This window comes from Monopterus albus, unplaced genomic scaffold, assembly GCF_001952655.1.
Source record: "Monopterus albus unplaced genomic scaffold, M_albus_1.0 scaffold67.1, whole genome shotgun sequence".
In the NCBI taxonomy this organism is placed as follows: Eukaryota; Metazoa; Chordata; class Actinopteri; order Synbranchiformes; family Synbranchidae; genus Monopterus; species Monopterus albus.
In genome coordinates, this window is record NW_018127947.1 from 417,031 (window position 1) to 438,396 (window position 21,366).

Sequence of the window (21,366 nt, forward strand, 5' to 3'; positions counted from 1 at the left end):
GTGTGTGTGTGTTTGTGTGTGTGTGTGTGTGTGTGTGTGTGTGTGTGTGTGTGTGTGTGTGTGTGTGTGTGTGGACCTTCTGTGATTTGATATAATCAGTCCTGGCAGATTACACAATGTCATCAGTAGCTATCATGTAATTTAAATTGTTAAAATAACTTTTCATCTTATTTCCCCCAACCTGGCTTCAAAGCCAAGTAAAAAAAAAAACACAAACACACACTTGTTAAAACTTTTCTGCACACAAAAAAAAACTAGCGGCAGGGTTGCTGAAATGGACGTGGAGGTGTTATCCTTCCACAGGCAACAAAAGCAAATTTTCACATTGTGCAAAACCACAACCCTCACATTCTGACATTTTCATGATGAAAATGCTCTCTCCCTTTCATCTGAACACCCCTCTCACGTGCACAGAAAGTGATGAAGGTGTCAAGCAGCAAAAACTTTTTGAGACAAAAACTCCAGCAAAACTCAACAAGTTGAGAAAAGAAGCACACACACACAAAATATTTTTTCCAGTATCAGAGGCAATATCCTCCTTAAATTTTCATCTTAGGCTCAAGCTGCCACAATAATTTTGCAGTTTTTGCAAAGAGGAGCCTGAGGGTCTACAATGTTAATCAAAACCCTGGTTTCTGTAAGAGAAAGAAGCTGTAGAGAAAAGTCAAGAGAAGGGTCCAACACCACCGAGCCTTTAGATGGCCACGCAGTGGAGGTGAGGCATCTTTGAAGTTCAGGAAGTAAAGGACTAGATTCTCTTTTTGTCTGCTTTCTTCAGCCTGCACCAGGCGCTGGGTGTACATCCTGACAGATCTCTCAGAAGCTTTGCTCATGCACCACACCTGGGCTTTGAAATCTTGAGACATTTTCACAGCCTGTAGCAAAGGCCGCAGATTTCATCTACACTTTTCATGAGCTAAATTCAGATCAGCACACGAGCTGATGCTGTGCTCAGTCATGTGTCCGCATGAAGACAAAGTTCATGGAGACAAGTGTCGATGCAAACAGCATCACTTGATTTCATCCGAGAGGTCGAACAATTAAGCAAGAAAAATAATAATCACATTTTCTGTTAAAGTTTTTTTAAATCACTTGGCTAAAACTGAAAAGAGAAAATGAAGCTTTTCTCCTCATTCATTTGTTTGACCAGTGTGCTAATCCTACACCTGGGGGGTCAGTTTAGATATGACTCAGGGGGGCAAACATTTCCCTACGTTGGCTTCCAAGAAGCCCATTTACTTAGAGGCACTGTAACAAAATGCCTGATAGATAGATAAATAGATAGAAAGATACTCAAACTGAAATGCGCCAGTAATAGAAGCAACAACAAACTGGGAGATTTACAGTCCATTAATAAATCACAAATTATGCCTGACCATACAGGTGGTGTTTCCAGGAAGGAGACCGGACTGACCGGGTTCAATACAAACACCTTTCAGGGGAATAATGCAGAGGTGAAGTTCATGCTCAGAGGATTCATGCTCATCTGCTCTCTCTGCTCCACTGAGTCCACACTGTGACACATATCAGTCTGATGTCTGCTCGCTTTTCACAGGGGAAATAATCCTTTGATTTATTTTACTCCCGAGAACAGAATTACTACAAAGTATTACAATGAGTAGTTGAGGCTTTTAACTGCAGAAAAGTAGAATTAGCATGCTAGAACATCACGACAATCAACGTATGAGGAACTTAAAAGAATAAAAAATGAGCTGTCATTTTAAAAATGAAATTATACCCGCCCATTTTAAAAATTTATTTTTGTTGACTTCAGCACTTTAGTTAAGTACAAAGTTTAAAAAAAAATCTCTATATTTATAAACTCTGAACAATCGAGTTTCTTTCCAAAGTAGGTTTGTCAAATTGTGGAAATGATCACTTCACATCACCAAGGAAATTGCAGTGGGTGGCTTCTGTATGGTGCCTGCATACAGACATGACAATGCAGTAAGAATGAGATCTTTTCATGACTGGCACTGCATGAAGCCGTTTTTAGGAATGTTTGGAAGTCTTCTGTAGTAGCTCTCTCTCTCTATGTGTGTCTAAAAGCAGAAGTGGGACTATTTCAAGGTTTTGACACTATGACTTGTCACTTCCTGTTCAGCTGTTTGCACGCATATGCAGCTTTTTCACAGAAACATGTAGTGCCAATATTTTCAGATAGCTATACAAGTGCTTCCTCTTACCATATAATAAACTCATCTAATAACTGAGCGGTGATGTGCACTGCCCATCCCCGCTGCTCACCACAGTGTTATTTCAGGAGGGGCAATAAAAGTGACAGGGCTACGAAGGCTTAAAAATATGCCACTAATTCCTTGCGTGATTAATTATGAAGCCTAATTTTTTTTTTTTTTTACATTTGAGTTTATTTTTTACTTACTGGCGACAAGTCCTATGAAAATACTGAGTATTATGGGTTTCTCCAAACTTTGTGCTTTATGCCAACGTGCCAACGACTAGTAAAGCATATCACTGAGCCACACTGTTGCACTGGGTGACATTTTCCTTCATTATTAGCTCATATTAAGTCACTCCTACACCGTCCTGCTGCTGGAAATACCCAGTAATACATTAAATGTGTAGATGCTGTGTGTGACCTGTTTTAAAGATTTACAGCTTCAGTGTAGGACTATGCTAGACTACAAGTCAGAAAGCATTAAGAAATATATGCTAGTCTTTTTATAGAATTAATTGCTAAGAAAACTGTAGAATAACAGCAGTTTTAGCCTTTGAGGTGGTGGCATGCGGCACTGCAAAATTTAAATGTTAGCAGTGTGTGTGTGTGGTGACAGGTGCTCGTGTCCAGCAGCAGCTGTTGACTGGCAAGTTTTAGGCACAGAAAATAAAACGTACACACGGTGACAAAAACTGGACCTGAATTCTTGTCCGGACAGATCGGCGGGTGCGCTCATGTAGAAGAGTCATCTCCCTGGTGAACTCCCAGTTGCTCTCCTCCTCTCATTCTTCTGTCTTGCATCCCCAGGACAAACCCTCTAGCCCTCCCTCCCTTCACTCCACCCTCTGCTCTTCCCCTTTCTCTAACCTCTGTTTCCCTCCCCATCGTTTCCCCTCCCGCTTCTACCTGCCCTAACCCATCCCTCCTCCTCATCATCCAGTTAGATTTTTTAAATGTCACCACCAGTAGTACTGTCTCTGTATTACACCACCTCATCTGTTTCAATGGTATTTTAGCTGATAAGAAAAAAACAAACACTTATGAGTGTTTATGTGCGAATGCGCCTGGATCAGGCTGAGGGAGCGTCATTACTGTCGTGTTTCCCATGAATCAGACTGGCATGCTGGCAGGTTGGGTAGCTCCAGAGCTGCAGGTCAAAGACCCACCGGTCTCCAAGCAAGTCCATGTATATGTGTATCAGCCTGCTGCAAAAGCATTCTCTAACACCCAGCAGACAGAGCTGTTTCCTTGTGGTTAGACCCGTCATGTTAAAGACTAAATCTGTCACCCAGGAGTCAGAGAGCAGCCACCACCACACTGATGATGCCTGCACACTAACATGTTTGGTGTTTTTCACCTTCTCTCGGTGAACTCTGTACAAAAAGTCTAAGTGCCGCCCCCACATGCAAATGCCCCTCTGTGTTGTGTTTTCTACGGTTTCCCCCTTGCCAAGTTCTGATTTCCTATAAAAGGCTCCAGTAGACGTGAATTGCCAATATCAGTGAAGCAAAAACAAAAGAAAAAAAGACAGCTACTCATCTACATTACTCTCATACAGTGTAGGTGAGTCAGTCCATTGCTGAACAGATGAGTTTGTTTTCACGTGTATTAAATGCAGCAGTGGAAGAAGACTCCTTTCACCTGTTCTTTGCCAGCTGCTAAAGGGCTGCTACCATGATAGTGTTTCACGAAGGATTATGGCTGACTGTTAAACTGGACTCGCCTTGGAGCCAGAGAGACCCAACTGGGACCATTCGGTGGAAAGTTCGGTCTTACTCCTGGGGGTTAAGAGTGTGTGCACTCTGGCCACAAGGATACAGAGCAGTCACTGCAAGAAGCAGAGCCCAGGATTTATTTGTAATTGTGAATGTTTTGTCACATAAATTCTTGCAAAGGCAGACTTGTCTGCACAAATTCAGACATTTAAAACAAAGTGTTGAAGACTTGTTTTCAAATCAAAGAGCAGTGGATTAATGTGCAGCATAGCACGATTAATACGGGGAGTGCCACGTCGGGTATTGTTTGAACTTCTCCAACACTGTATCTGACTTTCAGTCCTGATTGGTAGCAAAGCAAAAAAAACCTAAAAAGAGTAATGTTAGCTAAAACAAACAGTGTTCCCATGTGTATTTGGCCTTTATGCAAACTGGATTAAATGCTGCACTTCCTGGGAAGTATTTTCAGTGAAGAAGAATATATTTTTAGTGCTCTAGTGCAGAGGTGGCAAAAGTACATACATTGTTTACTCAGGTAGAAGTGCAAAAAGGGGGGGGCTCTGGTAAAAGTAGAAGTACTGAATCGAACTTTTTACTTGAGAAAAAGTAAAAAAGTAAAGGCTCAGGAGTGCACTCAAAGTATTAAAGTAAAATGTATTTCTACCTGCTGGTTCTTTGCGAGCCTAGTGCCATAGAAATATATTTTCCAAAACTATTAAACAATTCTAACTTCAAATTAAATAAAAAATACCAAATATAATAAGCACTTCAGGTCTAATTAAGCCTTAAAGGATAAGCCCAGTCATTTTTTTAGTCTCCAGAAACTAAAATATTTTAAAATGTAGGGAGTAAAACCATTGTTAGAAAAATAAAACCCCAGTACAGATACCTGAAAATTTTACTTAAGTACAGTAACAAAGTATTTGTATTTCACTACTTCCCACCTCTGCTCTAGTGAATATTGACAGCAACAGGACAGTGTTTGTGGGATTGAGTCAAAATATAAAAAAATTACCAGCTTTGTCCTTTAAGAACTACTTTACCTAGACAAGAATGTTGTCAAGATCTGTGTACTAGGCAACAGGAAGGAGGGCCCAGTAGCAGACACACAAGTGGGCGGCAGAGTCAGGCTCAGGTCCAGGTCCATATCCAGGAAACAGGGACAAACAAAAGACAAAACACATTAACAGGCAAGTTTACAAGAGTCACAACATGCAGAACACGCCGCACTCACTTGAGAACATAACAATCTGACAAGTGTCGGGGGAGCCATGCTGGTGTACAGTACACGCCAGAGAGCTGATGAGTGAAATGTAAACAGGTGTGTAGGTAGGCCGGGGGGGTCTGGTAATAGGGAATGGAGGATAGGTGTGCCGGCGGCTGTGGACAAAGGCAGAGAGTTCGAGGACATCTGGTGGGTGGATGGAGCGTGGCATTAACATGACAATAATCTAAAATTCTAAATGAAATCGCAAAATATCTGGTTGAAGTCAGTACTAAAAAAGTAGTTCCATACCCAGTCCTAGAGTAGTGAGTCACAGTGTGTCCCAAAAAGAAATCACAAACTAATCCATTATAACAGCACGTGAGAACTGATTTGACAGTTACGATAACTAACTTTATGAACTCCCTGTGCATGGGGAAAATATTTAACTAGCCTTTTTGTTGTATAAACACATGCATGTACACACAGTCATCCAGTGGCACAGATATAAAATCCTCATCAACGCAGACAGGTCCTCCAGGAGTCCCACTAGCCTGTTAACAGTAGCCTCCAACATACTGTCTCTTTACACACCTCACTTGTTTTTTTCACCACTAAATGACCACAGTGCTTCACGCTGAATTTAAATGAGATGAATTTCCATCCAGAGAGATGACAGTTTTTGTGGTTTACCTTAATAGCACTAACCAACATGCAGGGCTCTCTTCTTTGCAAAGGCTTTATCAGACTGAATGATCATTATATGTTCAACTTTGAACAGTGTGCTAGTGTATTTACAGCAGTGATCAAATAGACATGAGATCTTATCTTTGTTGCACTCACACCAAAGAAAGACAAAAAAGGAATTAAGAGGGTGCTTCTGAAAAGCCAGCTTTTTTTTATATGCACTCTTACGATGACTAATTTAAGTCATGCACAGTATAGAACGCGTTAATCACGTCTATACTTCTCTTTCAGTTCATTTGCATTGAAACAAAACATGTGCAGGCAATTCCCTTATTTAAAGAAATGTGGTATTGAAAATGCTTCTGAGCACAAAATGTGGTTTAAAATAAAAATCAGTGGTTTTCAGATTGAACAAATCAAGGGGGTGGCGGGTGGTTGCCCATTAGTCATTACAGAGGTTCTGTCGCCTCAGGTGCTGCTGGCATGATTAAAGCACCTGGGCCAAATGTCAAACATGTTGCCCTGATTTATTAACACCAACTACACTCTGGTGATATTATAAACACCCAGAGTGCAGTGTAGATTCATGTACTAGGATAACACGTGAAAGACAATGAAGGGATTTAATTCTTTCCTATTCTATCAGTGGCTTACGTGTTGGCCTAACAAATTACATTCATATTTCCTACTTGCCATGAGTTAGACGAGTAGATTGATGTCACTCTTGTATCTGTCTAAATAAATATGAAGCAATGGTCATCTTAGCATAAAGCCTAGAAAGAGGAAAACCCTAAAACCCTGTTAACCTGGTTCTGTCTGAGCATCTCCCACAGCTTGTTGCCTTTACACTTAATTTTTGTAGAAATTAAACAAACAAGATATAATAGGGTAACTGGCATTAGAGGTGAGGCCATGCTAATGGCTGCTGGTCCATCTGTCCACCAAAGGCTGAAATTTCTATCATGGGTTGCAGTGAAATTTTGTGAAGACATTTATGGTCATAAGAGGATAAACTCTATCGACTGTGGTGACCCTCTGACCTTTCCTCTAGTGCCACCACCACCTCCAAACCTTCATTTACTACCAAATACTATCAATTATACTTTGTGTTTAGTGCTAAACACACCAAACAAAAATGGTCAACATGGTAACATTACGCTTGCATTGTCACTGTGAGCATGTTGACAGTAGCATGTAGATCAGGCTACAGGCACTGGCATTTCTGTAGTCTTGTTTGCCTTTGGACAAAACCAGCCTTATTTCCCCCCGTTTCCAGCTTTATGCTAAGCTAAGATAACCATCTCCTGGCTGCAGATCATATCATACAGATGGCCGACCAAGAGAATGATTACGACATTCATGCAGTGATGATTAGTGTTGTGTCATGCTCCAGTGTGTCACTACTGTCTGTCCGTTGTTGTGGTTTTGTCTATTTTGTGTCCATGTCTAATATTTGTGTGCCATTTCCTCTCACTTTAACACAGCCTCCCTGTATGGGCTATGGCGCCCGGGGACACGCTGACCTCCTGGTTACCTTGTCTCCCTGGATCCTGCTGTGATCAAAATCAGCTCAGCATGTAAAGCTCTGGCCATCAGGAGCAGCATCTGGGGCATGTTTTATTAACAGCACCATTAAATATAGCTGAAGGAATTACCTTGTAGTCATGAACAGGGCTCACTTCCCCTACTTAAAAACATTGTACATCATTTTCACTGACCTACTGAGAAAGGCCTTTGCTTTGAAATCTACAGTTGGCCCCTGGGTGTTTCTGACAGTGCTGACTGCTGAAGAGTACAGAGGAGGACAAACTGTAAGAACAAAGCTAAATGATTTAAAGGAGAGCAATGTGATAAATATATCAGACTTGAAGAAGTTCTTGTGGTGTGAATTGTCCATGTTTGCACATGGTTTTGTCATTTGCCTTGGTAACTTGCAGGATCTGTCACTTTGCCCTCTGGATTTCCTTCATCCTTCCTCGTCTTTCAAGGCAGAGAAGTGTCCCTGCATTTGTTTATACTAGCACAATCCTGCACAGTCTCAGCAGGTCACATCCTCCTGGTGGTAGCTGTACATGTGTTCTCCATCCCAAAAAGTGCACGTGTACTCAGTGTATGAACATTGTTTTTGTCAGATTTTAAATGAATACTGTACCTAATTGTTACTCATCTATTCAAAATGTTTCTCTTTGTGTTCATCCAGGAGGATGTTCCCCTTTCTGAGCTTCAACATCAGTGTTCTGGATCCGTCTGCCCACTATAACGTCTATGTGGACGTGGTTCTGGCTGATCATCACCACTGGAGGTACCAAGGCGGAAAGTGGGTCCAGTGTGGGAAGGCAGAGGGTAACATGCCAGGTAGATTTTATTTTAAAAAAGTCTCTTTGTACTACTTCATCTCTCCCTGTTGTGTTTATGAAGAGTCTGAGGTGTGAGAGTACTAAAGCTAAAGCGAAGTGTATCCATAACCAAAAATTCATCCATCCATGATCTCTACCATGTGTCCTGTAGAGGGCTATGGGGATGTTGGAGCCAATCGGAGCTCACACCGGGCAAGAGGCAGGGCGTACAAAGTGTTATAAAGAAATGATCTGAGAATAGTTTTATCTTATTATCCTGTACTCTTCAGAGATTTCCCCCCCGTATCCAGGAACGATGGATAAAATGAACAGAGCTTCCAAACTCAAATTCTGACAGAAAGTAGATGAGCTACGACCACCTGATCTGGTCAGTCAGTGAGCTGGGTCTTCAGCTCTGTGCAAGCAGCATGGACTCTGACTGTTCCTTTAACTTCTGTGCAATGCTGGAAATATTTTTTTCTTTATCAATACAATTAAAATCAAACTGTATTTTGAGTTTATAGCAAGATGTCTGTTCTCAGGTGTCCACAAGTTTTATCTCTGATGTGAGCTCATCGTGCATCCACCACTGAGGCTTGAGTGGACACGTCAGCTTTACTTCGCACAAAATTTCCATTATATGATATATCAGTGTCCATTTAGGTTTCCCAGTTCTCCTTAATCCATAAAGACTTGTTTGGATTTGACTGTTCCATCCTTTACAGTTCTATAAGAAACAAGAACTTGGCTTTTACTTCTGTTTCCATCCATGTGTTGTCATCCTCCATTCATTCATTATTTCATGTTCACACCTCAGAAAAACACAAAACAAAAGAATAACAAGTCAACCAAGACGAAATTCGGTGTGCGATTGATGACAGACAAACCACAATTATATAAATGAGAGAAACTGCAAGGTGTTATCACACATGCGCCAGGTGTTGTGGAAAGGTGACTTCAGAAGTGCTACAACTGTGGAAACTGTGGTGAAATAGCTTCACTCAATTAGATTTATTAGTGCCTTATGTGGTGTGCTCATAAGGTTACCAGGTCATTGTGGTAACATTGTGAAAAATAATGGTGCAGAGATTGTAACCTGCAAACGAAGGCTTCAAACATAAAAGAGTTGAAAACAACAATCATCCCTGTTTGCAGAAACTAGCTGGTAACTGTAATGGAAAATATGATTTGTAGGTAACATGATGGAAAAGTGGTATTTACAGTTCAGTAAACACACAAAAGTGACATCATCATCCACAGCTATTTATTTGGCATGCTGAATTTAATGCAATAAATATATTATACTGTGAAAAGTGATTGTATGTCTGAAATATTTAACACTCTAAATAGGTGCAGGACTTGTAGTTAAATGTGCGGCTAATGTTTTGGTTTTGAATCTACAGGGAACAGGATGTACATGCACCCAGACTCTCCCAACACAGGAACTCACTGGATGAGACAAGAAGTGTCGTTCAGCAAGCTCAAGCTCACCAACAACAAGGGCAGCACCAACAACGTGACACAGGTACTGCTCCTGTTCGCTGTCGGTTTTCTCTGATAACTCAGTCAGTGCATGTTTTATCTGCATGTGTTGTGACTGAACCAGTTCATTATTATTTCGACAACAAAATCGAGACATTGTGTAGTTTAAAGTACTGCTTACATAAATTGTCTAGTAGCCAGAGTATTAACAGCTTCTGCATTATACAAATATTTTAATTATGTTGTAGCACAAAAGTACAAGCAGTGTTAGTTTCCCTCATCATATTGTGGAAGAAGTATTCAGATCCCTTACATACTGCAAGTCAAAACAACAGTACCACAGTGTAACAATGCTCTATTACAAGCAGAAGTCCTGCATTCAAAATGCAGAATGGCACATTTCAGATTAATGTAAATCATATTATTAAGTGCTAATTCATTATTGCACACATCACATTTAGTGTTGCAACTGGTAAAGAGGAAGCTAGTTTTAACTGGCTAATATGCTTTGTATTTGAAGTACTTTGCATACTGCTGGGTAGATTGTGAAATTTCCACCACAGACCAATAAAGTCTTAAGATGATCCTGTAGTTTTTGTATTCATCTGGTTCACAACAGTAACTAAAGTTATGAAATAAATGTAGTGGAATAAAAAATACAATATTTGCCCTTAAAATGCAGTGAAGTCAAAGTATGAAGTTGCACAAAATGAAAATGCTCAAGTGCAGATACTTCAAAATTGTGCTTAAGTAGAGTACTTGAGTAAATGTACTTAGTTACATTCCACCCCCTGACCACAGTTATGGGGGGTCACAATGCATACTCTCTGAGTCTCTACTGTTTTATATCAGATGGCAAATGTTTGCAACAGATTATTTTTGAGAAAGAAAGAAACTGGTTTAATCAGATACTTGACCGTCAGTGTGTCTCCTCTCCAGATGATAGTGCTCCAGTCGCTCCATAAGTACCAGCCTCGTCTTCACATTGTGGAGGTGAAGGAGGACGGCTCAGAGGATGCCTTCCTCTCATCCAAAGCTCAGACCTTCGTTTTCCCAGAGACTCAGTTCATTGCTGTCACTGCTTATCAGAACGCAGATGTAAGTTACTTCAGTCACAAAAAACCAAACACGTTATGGTCAACCTCTGCTTAGTTTCCTTACTTTCAAATCTGCCTTGCAAAGAAGAAATGATCCATGATGTCCCATTTCTTTTGTTTCCATATTTTTGTTTGGTCTAACAAGCGGAGATCTATTACTGCATTTTGTTTTATTTGCTCACCCGCTTATTGTAACAACCACTGATTTTGGGAAGCCTACACAACACTGTCTCTTGTAACACCGTCTTAATGTGTTCACTGATTCATGTCAGAGCATATTTTAGATAAAAGCTTTGAAAAAAAGCATACACACTAGTTCCTACATTCTACTATGAATGTTAGCGTGACTTACTGCAGTATACAGGGTCCAAGTGCAGCTAACTCACCTCAGCTGACCTGAGTACTGTAGCTGTTAACAGCTGTTCACATACACGGTGAAGGAGTTACTGTATGCCAAGGAAAAACACACTCACCCCGCTTTATATGACGTTCGTTCTATCACATGCTGTAGGTGCAGTGTGCCCACTCTCTGGTTCTCGTTCCAAAAACAAGAGAAGAAATTGCATGATATCCTCATTAATTATTAGTCAGTGAGCTCTTTGCTTTCTGCTCTCATTTCTCTGGTTGCTCACTCCTTCTCTTTTTCCTATGCCCACATTCTCATTGCTCTCCTCCTGTTCCCTGCACAGATCACTCAGCTGAAAATAGACCATAACCCCTTTGCTAAAGGTTTCCGTGACAATTACGACACGTAAGTAATTTTCTTAAAGCTGTATTTGCAAAGAGAAGACTGCAGTAAATCCGGTTCCTTAGAGGGTAAAGAACATATCGTGATGTGAACCGTGCATTTGCTCAACATAAATAGTGAGACAGGATTAGTGCTGGTACTTAAATGTCATGCCATGTTTAATATTAGAATAGATGTAGTGGCTGCTCTGCTCGAGTGTGCTGCAGTGAAAGGGTGTCAGGGTCTGTAAGATGTTTGATAGATAGTTTGAGGTTTGGGCAGGAAATAACACCTTTTTTTCCCCTTCTTCTCGCACTCTCTTCTCTTCCCCTCCTCCTCCCTCCTGCCTAGGCTGTACGCTCCCCCCGACTCTGATCGCCTCACCCCCTCCCCTACAGAGAGCCAGCAGCTGCTGCCAGGGAGCTGCTACCCCCCGGGCTACCTCACCGAGCAATACATGAGCCCCCTGCCACAGAGCCGCTTCTACGGCCGCGAGCCTATCGCTATAGGCCCACAACACAAAGACCCAACCTCCAGCCCTGGTCCTCACAGCCGCTGGTACCTGCCTCCTCAGCAAGGTGTGGCCCCCAACCGGCTTGACCTCACTTCCTCCTATGAAGGGGACTTCTCTGGAAATGGTTTTTATAAACCCTTCCCCTTGCAGACATCCGCTCACCATGCACTCAGCTACTACCCAGACCATCCTTTTGCAGCTTCTAGTATGTCTGTATCTGGAGCCACCTCAGCAGGCTGGAGCACCAGCCGGCCCACCCCTCAGTACCTCAACCATCCCAGTAAACCTGGCCCCAGTCTGAGCTGGTTTAGACCCTTATCATCCTCTTCTTCTTCCTCATCTTCATCTACATCACCTGGTAACCCCAGGCTGTACCCTCCCTCGCTCCTCGAGTCTGTGCAGCTGCCCCTGCTGCAGAGCAAGCCCAAAGACACTGTGGGAGTGGTGGGAGAGGACCCCTGGCTTGAACCTCCCTCTGTAAAATCGGCAGACTCTGCAGACTCAGGTCTGTTTGAGGGCAGCGTGGGGGACAACAAGAAGAGGAGAGTGTCCCCTTACACGTCCAGCACTGAAAACTCCCCACCTCCACGCAGTGGGGACGTCTGCGAGAAGGACAGCAACAGCGATGCAGACTACTATGGCTACTACACCCACTGAAGGCCTCACGCATTGCCACAGTAGCCACAGGCGCTCCCAGCCCCTTCATGGACATGTATCTGTCCATTCGGGTTCAGGGGCTGCAGTCAAACACCAGAACCGCATGTACTGTCACGTCACCAGAGTCAACACAGTGTGGCCAGCCTCTCTATAAATTCCCTTTTCAAATAGTCACAGGAGGAACTTTCAGGGTTACTGTCAAAGTTAGTGTTGAACACAAGTGGATGTGACGGGGCTACTGCCCAGGAGTCACATAAACAACAGACAGACATAAAGACCTTTGACTTAAGCCTTTAAAACATCTTGAGAATTGGAAGAGAAACAGCTCTTCCTATCTGCTTGCTTGACAGATGCCTACAGGGATTGTCTGCTCCTTCTGCATCAGCCACTCTGTCTTTCTTGCTCCATCTTGTCTATCTCCTCCTTCTTGCCCTCAACTATTCACTCATACCCTCACAATATGCTCACGTTCATTTACCCTGATCATTGTGAGCAGAAATTACACTGAACTCACACAGTCTTGTCTGTGATCTGGGCCCAATTCATTTAGTGTGGCGCCCTCTAGTGGTAACATTGGAGCATTTCAGGCTGATAGTGCAGAGGCCGAGCATCTGAGGGAGCTAATGTCAGGGGGTTAAGAGAGCTTAGCGAGCACATGTTCTGAAGAAAGGCTACTAATCTGCCTCAACCCTGCTAGGAAAACGTTTTTATGTGTTTCTTTCTGTGTGTGTTGCTGTTAAATAAATCCAAAGCCACAGCAGAAATAGGAAATCTGTACATCAAACAAATTAGCATTTTCTGGTTCCAGCCATTCAAATGTGCTTTTCATATACTGTATAATAGTAAACTAAGTATCTGCTGGTCAGACAAAACAAGACAGAGAGAGATATGGAAAAATCATTTTAGGCTGTGGGAAATGTTATGACATTTTATAGATAAAATAATGAATCAAATAAGTAGGGAAATAATTCATTCATTCATTTTCTACCGCTTAATCCCCGAACGGGGTCACGGAGCCAATCCCAGCTGGCAATCGGGCAAAGGCGGGGTACACCCTGGACAGGTCGCCAATCCATCGCAGGGCTAACACAGAGACGAACAACCACACACACACACACACACGCACACACTCCTATGGGCAATTTAGAGACACCAATCAACCTTAGCTGCATGTCTTTGGACTGTGGGAGGAAGCCGGAGTACCCGGAGAGAACCCACGCAAGCACGGAGAGAACATGCAAACTCCACACAGAAAGGTCCCAGGTGGGGCCCAAACCCAGAACCTTCTCGCTGTGAGGCAACGGTGCTAACCACTGCGCCACCGTGCTGCCCCTTAGGGAAATAATCAGCAGATTAATTGAAAATGAAACACTGACTGCAGCCCTAAGCTTGACCTGTTTGTTGTTCCCAGAGCTTTCAATCATCTGTCATGGCTCTCTTCACTGGGTGGAGTGGTCGGATATGGGGTGAGATGGTAACTGTCTTTGTTCAGTGATGGTTTCTGTCTTCAGATGTGCATGACCCTCATCTTTCTCCAACTGTACGCAAATGTCCGGTTGATGACCTTTGACCTCCTCATTTTGTCTGTCAGATCACCACTTTTGGACAAATTACCCAGATTGCCTTAGTAAAGTGTGTGTGGGTATGTGTGGGTGTACCAAAGTTTTTTTGACTATCAAACAAGTGATGAAGCATACTGGCAGCTTTAAAGCATAAAGGTGGAACTTGCTTTGCAAACCTGTTCTCAACTGCCCCTCCAGGCTACAACTGGAAGAAGAAATTTATTATCAAACTGTACTAACAGAGGGTGTCAGTCAGGTCTGCTCAGTGTGGATACAAAATAAATAAAACTTAATTCCTTAGGGCAACTTCTCATTGTGCATCTCCTTTAAGGTAACTTAACGACAAGGAAGAGTGAAAAAGCAGGGTTGTTCCACCTGGCGCAGGCAGAAACAAGGCCAGCTGTACACTGCTTGCTTTGATAGAGTGAAACAAGCCTCATTAAAGCAGAGCCTCCGCCCTGTGCTACAGTCAGTCAATGGCAAAACAATCCTGTTGTCACAAACAAATAAAGTGCATGATCAGTGCCAGCTTCAATAACAGCGTAACTGAAAAACAGTTTTGGCTAGGGGAAGCATGACAGCCTTAAACACACACAAACACAGTCTCCACCACTGTACATGAGCAAAGCAGCGTTCACATTAGAGTACATTTCACATCATCTCTGTAGCACCACAACATGCTAATCCCAAAAATGGTCATGTTAGTGCACTTAGGAATCATGAATAAAATTATGCAGTTATAGACTTGTGGTAAAACTGAGTATTAAGACTAATAAACTTCCCTAATCCTGCATCTGCTTTACTGTAATGCTGCAGGTTTTCATCCCTTACAGCAGGAGCACAGCAGCGGTGCGGCAGACATGTTAAAAGTGGGTCACTCACAGTGGCAGCGTACACCTGTAGGTAAACAGACGAGGCACTGTCACCCTTAAGAGACAGGAGGCACAAAGTGACCAGACAGACACTCTGAATTTCCCTGCTAGTCCTTGAGTCTATCATGTGGTGACACTGGGTGACAGAGGCCCAGCACCCAGCCTCATGACAGAGATGAAGAGTGAGGCTGTAGTCGGCACTGATCAGAGATCTGCTCCTCATTCCTCACAAGATGTGCTAATGGCCTCAGACAACGCTGGGGGCGACAGACGCTGGGGCCCACTATGTGCTGAAAGAGCAGGGGTACCTGAACAGAGGGATTATATGATTCAAAATGTTTTGTGCAAAGCTGGACTAAATCTGCACACCCGCAATGCCGAGATGTACCGATGAAAACAGTACCAGTGGGCTACATTGTATATACTACTGTATACTTGGTTTTGTTTTTATTTGTAAGCTAAGAGAACAAACAAAAAAATGAGACAACCTTTGACGTTTTGGAATATATTATTCAGTTTCCTTCTAAGTGGATATAGAGGAAGGAGATGGTTAGTTTAGCTTAGCAAACAATGAAACAGCTAACTGAGCATTTTTATGCTTCAGTTTTTGTCTCAATTAAACACGAAAGGTATAATACAGAAATGCTGGTAGGAAGATCATGATATTTAATGTTTACACTCAAATCTGTCAGAAAAAGGGGAATTTTAATGATGTACAATGGTCAATCCTTATTACAAGTGCAATTAATAGAAAGAAATGTGTTTAAGACTGATGATGGAAATGAAGCACAGTGATCACTGGCCTGTGGGCGACGTCAGCTACGTGTTTTATGTGCTGTGGTTTGTTACGCGGTCCTCTCAGTGAATCTGCACCTGCATGAGTGCAACATCTCTCATCAAACAACAGCAGAAAGATGATTTCAGACGCCTCAGGAACAACCCCTGCTGGAAATCTCAACTATTACAATCAACTTCAGCCTATGAACCCAAACCCCTGATGTTAAACTTCTGATACCTGCACTTCCAATGAGTCTGTTTCCTGTGAGGGTGATATTTATTTTATGCACTTAAGAATGGTTTTATTTTATAACACACATAGGTTTACATACTTATATGTAACAGATATGCTTATATAATTATGAATATCACTTTATGTGTTCACTTAACTACTAGTCAAATATATGCCGTGTGAGTCACTGAAACACTAATGCAACATCATAAGTCTTGTCCACTAAATTACTGAATTTCATTAGATTTATGGCTGTAGCTAAGGGAGCTCATAGTTACGTATCGCTCCTCTGGACTGGTGGACCCAAAGGAGTCTTGGTACGGTAAGGCTCCAAGTTTATTAAAATAGATTAGACGTAGATGAGAAAGCTTCAAGGGAGAAAAGTTATGCACACACACCCAGGCAGAACAGTTTTAATTAAGTGAAAACAAAGGAAGAAGTGAGTGTGTATGTAGGAATTAAAGTTGTATAGGTATTCTTCCCCTTCCTAGGGCGCTGTCCACGATGATTGGAGCAGAAAGGACGGACGGACTGAAGGACCAATAATGGGAGAGTTAAGTCTAAACCACGGCTTCTCCCCAACAGTTTTGGACCAATTAGATAGTAGCACCTTTTCGTACAAATATTGAATACCACTAAGTTGAGGTCAGTCTTTTCTGTTTTATCCTAAACAATGAGGCTCCATGTATACATGCTAATTTTGATATGCTAATGCATAATAAATTTCACACTGAGAAATATATATATCCTCTTATTAGTCTTCTCTTTTCAATATAAAAAACGAACACGCCTCAACAGATTGGTGACCCCGACGTGATTTATTGAAGAGAGGAACGAATTGGATCAGCATCGGCTCAAGACTGGAGATTTCCAGCTGTGCCGGCCTGCACTCCCAGCCTCCTGTCACGCCTCACATTCCCATAAACCCACATTTTCCTCATGTAAAAGAGAATAAGGCTGTGTGTGAGAGCTGTATTTGCATAAATTTTACTGTATAATGCAGAAAAGGAGTGAAAAAGGGAGACCACACAGGTCAAGTAACAAGTTTATGTGAAGGAAGCAATAATCCTCCATTGAAGAGCTTCTAAACTGCAATGTGAGACAACTAAGAGATGAAGATTTTTCTAGGTTAAAAGTGTTATTTATTAAAGGTGGCTTAAATGTGTAATGTATTGTTTTTTATTCACGAAATTAAATGATGTAATTTTGAAAGAAATATCTTACTTATATTAATTTCCACTTCAGAATAAAAACACAATTGTGATGTTGACAGTGAATCCAGTGTTTCTGACCAGCTGAGTATTCCTTCCACTATTAATGACAAAAGAATGCACTGCCTTCTTTCTGCCTTTTAAATGTGTGTATGCTGAATGTTATTGGTTATTTTTAAGTGGTCAAATGTTAAAAATATTGATACTGTGAATACAGTAGGTGTTAGGCCTTATCAGTAAAACATCCTCCTTTAAGTAGGTGATAAACAGTCCTCTTCCGCATCTAGGTCTTAGTACTTGGGAAGCCACACGCTCCAAGTTGGAGGACTTGATTTGCAGTATGTCAGTACTGGTGTACCTCTACATAGGCAGGTACATGTAGACGCTGTAAATACACCGTAACCATGGCCGGATCAGCCTGGAAAGGGGACTGTATACCCCATTTCTAATCACATGGCTCAACACAAATTTGGTCAAATATAAATTTGTTTAGGCCTGACACAGTGTCCCTCTACAACTCAGCTGGAGATGACACATAATAATCATGAATTAATTATTAGAGCTGGATCTCAAACATGGCGTCTAGCCACTTGAATGAAATCTGCCCTCCTGGCGCATTCACCCAAAAAAATTTCTCTTCCAGGTTTGATTCCGTGTTGTGCAGCCCACTGCACATGCGTGTTTTCCTCGCTGCCTCTCGCCCGTGCACTCCCTCAGCACCAAATCCAGCTGGAATAATACATTCATGGCAATAATACCCCACTGCCTTAAACCTGCCGTAATGACTTTTTTTCATTTGGGTTGAGTCAGAAACAAGTTGTGAACACAGCACAGCGATATCACATTACGGAGCAGCATTATCATTATCATTACCAGCTTTATTATTAAATAATTTGCTCATTTCAACATCAGTTCTCAAAAGAATAAGATCATGACCTGAGTGACGTTACCTAGAAAAATAAAATACATTAGAAAATTTTTGATGAGGAGGTTCTACTCTCCTTGATGAACTCTGGGCAACTCGACAGGTGAGTTTCTGTTACGAAATGACAGCAGGTGGGGAAGTTACCTGTGACCAGTCGTGGGTGTAGAGATCAGCACCATCTCCACTCTGCAAATTACTCAGAGCAGTTCATATATATGTCCAAATATCCACACTTACGTTTAACCATCTTCTTCTGTTTTTGTCTGCTGTTGGCTGACGTTGCCTCTCATCACCACAGTTTAATGCTTTCAGTTTTAGCAAAACCTGGATTCTCTCTGCACTTCCAGTACGTCCCGTTTGTCAACCACACATCCCGTCCGCAGCCGTCTTTGGCCTTCCTGAAGAGGAAGAAGCAAATCTTTGGCATTACCATGAGTCATGCATTTGCACAGGGGAGAGAAACTGAGAGCAGATAGATTTTCCTGTATATAAGAATATGAATATTTCTTGTTTATTGTGGTCTTCTGTTGTTAAGTTTGGGTTGTTTGTTGTCATTTGTGAGATAATCGTTTTCTAGTTGAAGCAGCTTAGCTGTAATAAGTTAAGATTTTAGAAGTGCTTCATTAAAAATGGACAAAAAATAAGTGATAAAAAAAGAAGAATTTGTCAAATAAAACTCACAGTATTTCTGGTTCTGCTGCATCAGTTTAGATAATGACTCTGACGATATTACATGAATGCAATGCTACGTCAGTGGAGTACTTTAAATGTATAGTATTAACAATAAAGATCATAAAGCACGAGTGTTTCATGGTCCTAACTGTTTATCACTATAGTAAGAACAAAAAGCAGTAAACAATAATAATGTATTTTTGAGATTCTAAACAAGCTATTTTACTGTATATGTGAACCTTCTATGATCTTATAAATCGAGATTATAAAAGAAATTAACTTACTTGAAAAATTGTGGAACGTGCTCTTCCCCCTGTTTGGTCAGCTCTTTTCTCCGCTCCCTCTGAAGTTCCTCTATCTCATCTTTCTTTCTGTCTGCTTCAGCCACTTTCCCCTCCTCCAGCAATCTGTGAAAAAAAGGTTGAGGAAGAATTTAAAGAAAAGTGAATTAATGTGTTGCTTTAGGAAAAACTAGGTTTACCACTTTGTGATTGTATGCATCCATCAACTAGTCAAATTCAAGGGAATAAGGGGTGAGGTCACTGTGACCTTTGGCCAGCAAAATCTAACCAGTTAACCACTGAATCCAAGTGGCGACTGTGTCAAACTGAAGAAATTCCCTCTAAGTGTTAATAAGATAACACTTCACGAGAATGGGACAGACGGACAAATGGAGGAACGAACGGACAACCTAATAACATAATGCCTCCAATCATGGCGTAAAAGTTTCAACTTATAATGATTGGTTTGCTCAGCCTACCTCTGGTCTGGGCGCAGGCGGCTGTCTGTAGGAGGCAGGAGAGGCTTCAGGTCTGGGGTGAGTTCATTCAGCTCCATGGCGAATGTGGAGAAGCCATAGTACAGCAGGTAATCCTTTGGCGGAGGATCTGTGGGGTGACACAGGCCTCTCAGGTGAGCTGCTGCACAAAGGTGATGCTTGGATTTATGCCGATTAGTCGTTTTGGCAACACGAGTGCTTGATCATTTCACTTTAATGCCATTTAAACCTCCCCCTCAGCCTAACTACTTCAACACACAGACAACTCAGCAGTTGTATCATCAAAAACTTTGAGAGAACCTCTGCTGATAGACCGTGAGGACAAACTCGAGAGAAAACACCTTATTAAACAGCCCTAAGTCTTGATTTAGACAACCGCGCACTCACTTGGCTTCCAGACACACTGTGGAGTCGGCAGAGCGTCACAGAAGATGCCTTCATGCCACAGGCCTCCAAACCGGTGAATGACACTCCCACTTTGGTCCAACACTATCCCCTGCACCTCGTTCTTGTTTCCATCTGATCTCCAATAATGAGACTACAACAAAATAAAACTTATTTGTTGGTCTACATAACCAGCAACAGCACAGGCACTGGCCAAAAACAGTGAAACGGAGGGCAGAGCAGCACAGGAAGTCAGTGCATTCACCTTGACAAAGGTAATCTTGCAGGTGCAGACGTTGCTTTTGAGGTTTCGGATGGAGACCTCTCCATAATGCTCCAGGTAGCGCTGCTGACTGAAGACATTATGGACGCAGGTCACTACTTTGTTCCATTCATAGTGGTCTCCAAACCTGGACAAAACATCAGAATTTGGCAGTTTTCGTTAGCACTGAAACAGTTATCAGCAACAGTGTTTAGAATGAAATAATGGTTATTCATCAAGGAAAAAGAGAAGAGGAAAATATGTTTCAGCTGTACCTTTTTATTGCAGGTATAATTACATTTAATAATGTAAATATAGGTGTTTTTCTTCTCCTTGCCTTTACTGATTTGGTTCTATCCTTGTCTAAATAAATTTCACATGTTGAAGTAAATAGGCTGATTGCAGAAATTTGAACACATCACTGTGGTTTGAGGGATTTAGGAAGTTGTGATGGATGTTTTTCTCCATTTTCTAACTGGCAAAACAGTTATCAAAAGACAAATTGATAATGAAAATCATCAAAAACATGGCACCCAGTGGCCTAATAGTTACAGTATATATCAAATAACCACAGCGTCTTCTTGACTCCCACAGAGGACATCTCCCTCCCCTCCATTTTAATGCTCTCTCTCTACACTGTCAACTAGCAAATAAAGGCGAATACGCTGCCGCCTTAGACTAAGTTAATTATTATTAATAGCAAGACATTTTTAGGATTTTTCTTCTGTGCAGTGCAATATCAACATGAAAACGCTTTTGGTGTATATTAGCTATTACATCACATCATTACAAATTGAAGTGCAGGCATGGGCTATAGACGGAGGGCTGCCAGTCGGTTTGTCTGTGGTTCCTGAAGCTGAAGCTTCATTTTCAAATGTTAATATTCATAGAAAGCACGTCATGTCTCATTGCTTCCAACATATTTCTAATGGAGAGATCCCTCATTGTCTCACATAACATTTGATTTTCAGTTCAACTTAATGGCTAGTGTCATGCCTCATCTAACACAGACACTGCAGTAAATTGGCAAACAGACTGTGCTCTGTGAAAATAAAGCTACACTGTTTACCTCGGAAGAGTCACGTTCACCATT

General features: G+C 41.8%; 2 protein-coding genes across 2 annotated transcripts in view; one reads left to right on the forward strand and one right to left on the reverse strand.

The window, feature by feature from the left end:
- tbx21 (T-box transcription factor 21) overlaps positions 1-13,625 on the forward strand; it is a 16,328-nt gene extending 2,703 nt beyond the window's left edge. The window contains exons 2-6 of the mRNA XM_020604820.1: positions 7,986-8,140; positions 9,525-9,646; positions 10,543-10,701; positions 11,390-11,451; positions 11,779-13,625. Of these exons, the coding sequence (XP_020460476.1) occupies positions 7,986-8,140; positions 9,525-9,646; positions 10,543-10,701; positions 11,390-11,451; positions 11,779-12,598 (1,318 nt within the window). The 3' untranslated portion in view covers positions 12,599-13,625. The remainder of the gene's footprint in view (positions 1-7,985; positions 8,141-9,524; positions 9,647-10,542; positions 10,702-11,389; positions 11,452-11,778) is intronic.
- A 4,538-nt stretch (positions 13,626-18,163) lies between these two features.
- Positions 18,164-21,366, reverse strand: part of osbpl7 (oxysterol binding protein-like 7) — a 12,791-nt gene continuing 9,588 nt past the window's right edge. Inside the window, 6 exon segments of the mRNA XM_020604753.1 lie at positions 18,164-18,575; positions 19,134-19,256; positions 19,610-19,736; positions 20,015-20,165; positions 20,277-20,421; positions 21,343-21,366. The exon segment at positions 21,343-21,366 is cut by the window's right edge and continues 26 nt beyond it. Coding sequence (XP_020460409.1) covers positions 18,467-18,575; positions 19,134-19,256; positions 19,610-19,736; positions 20,015-20,165; positions 20,277-20,421; positions 21,343-21,366 — 679 coding nt within the window. The 3' untranslated portion in view covers positions 18,164-18,466.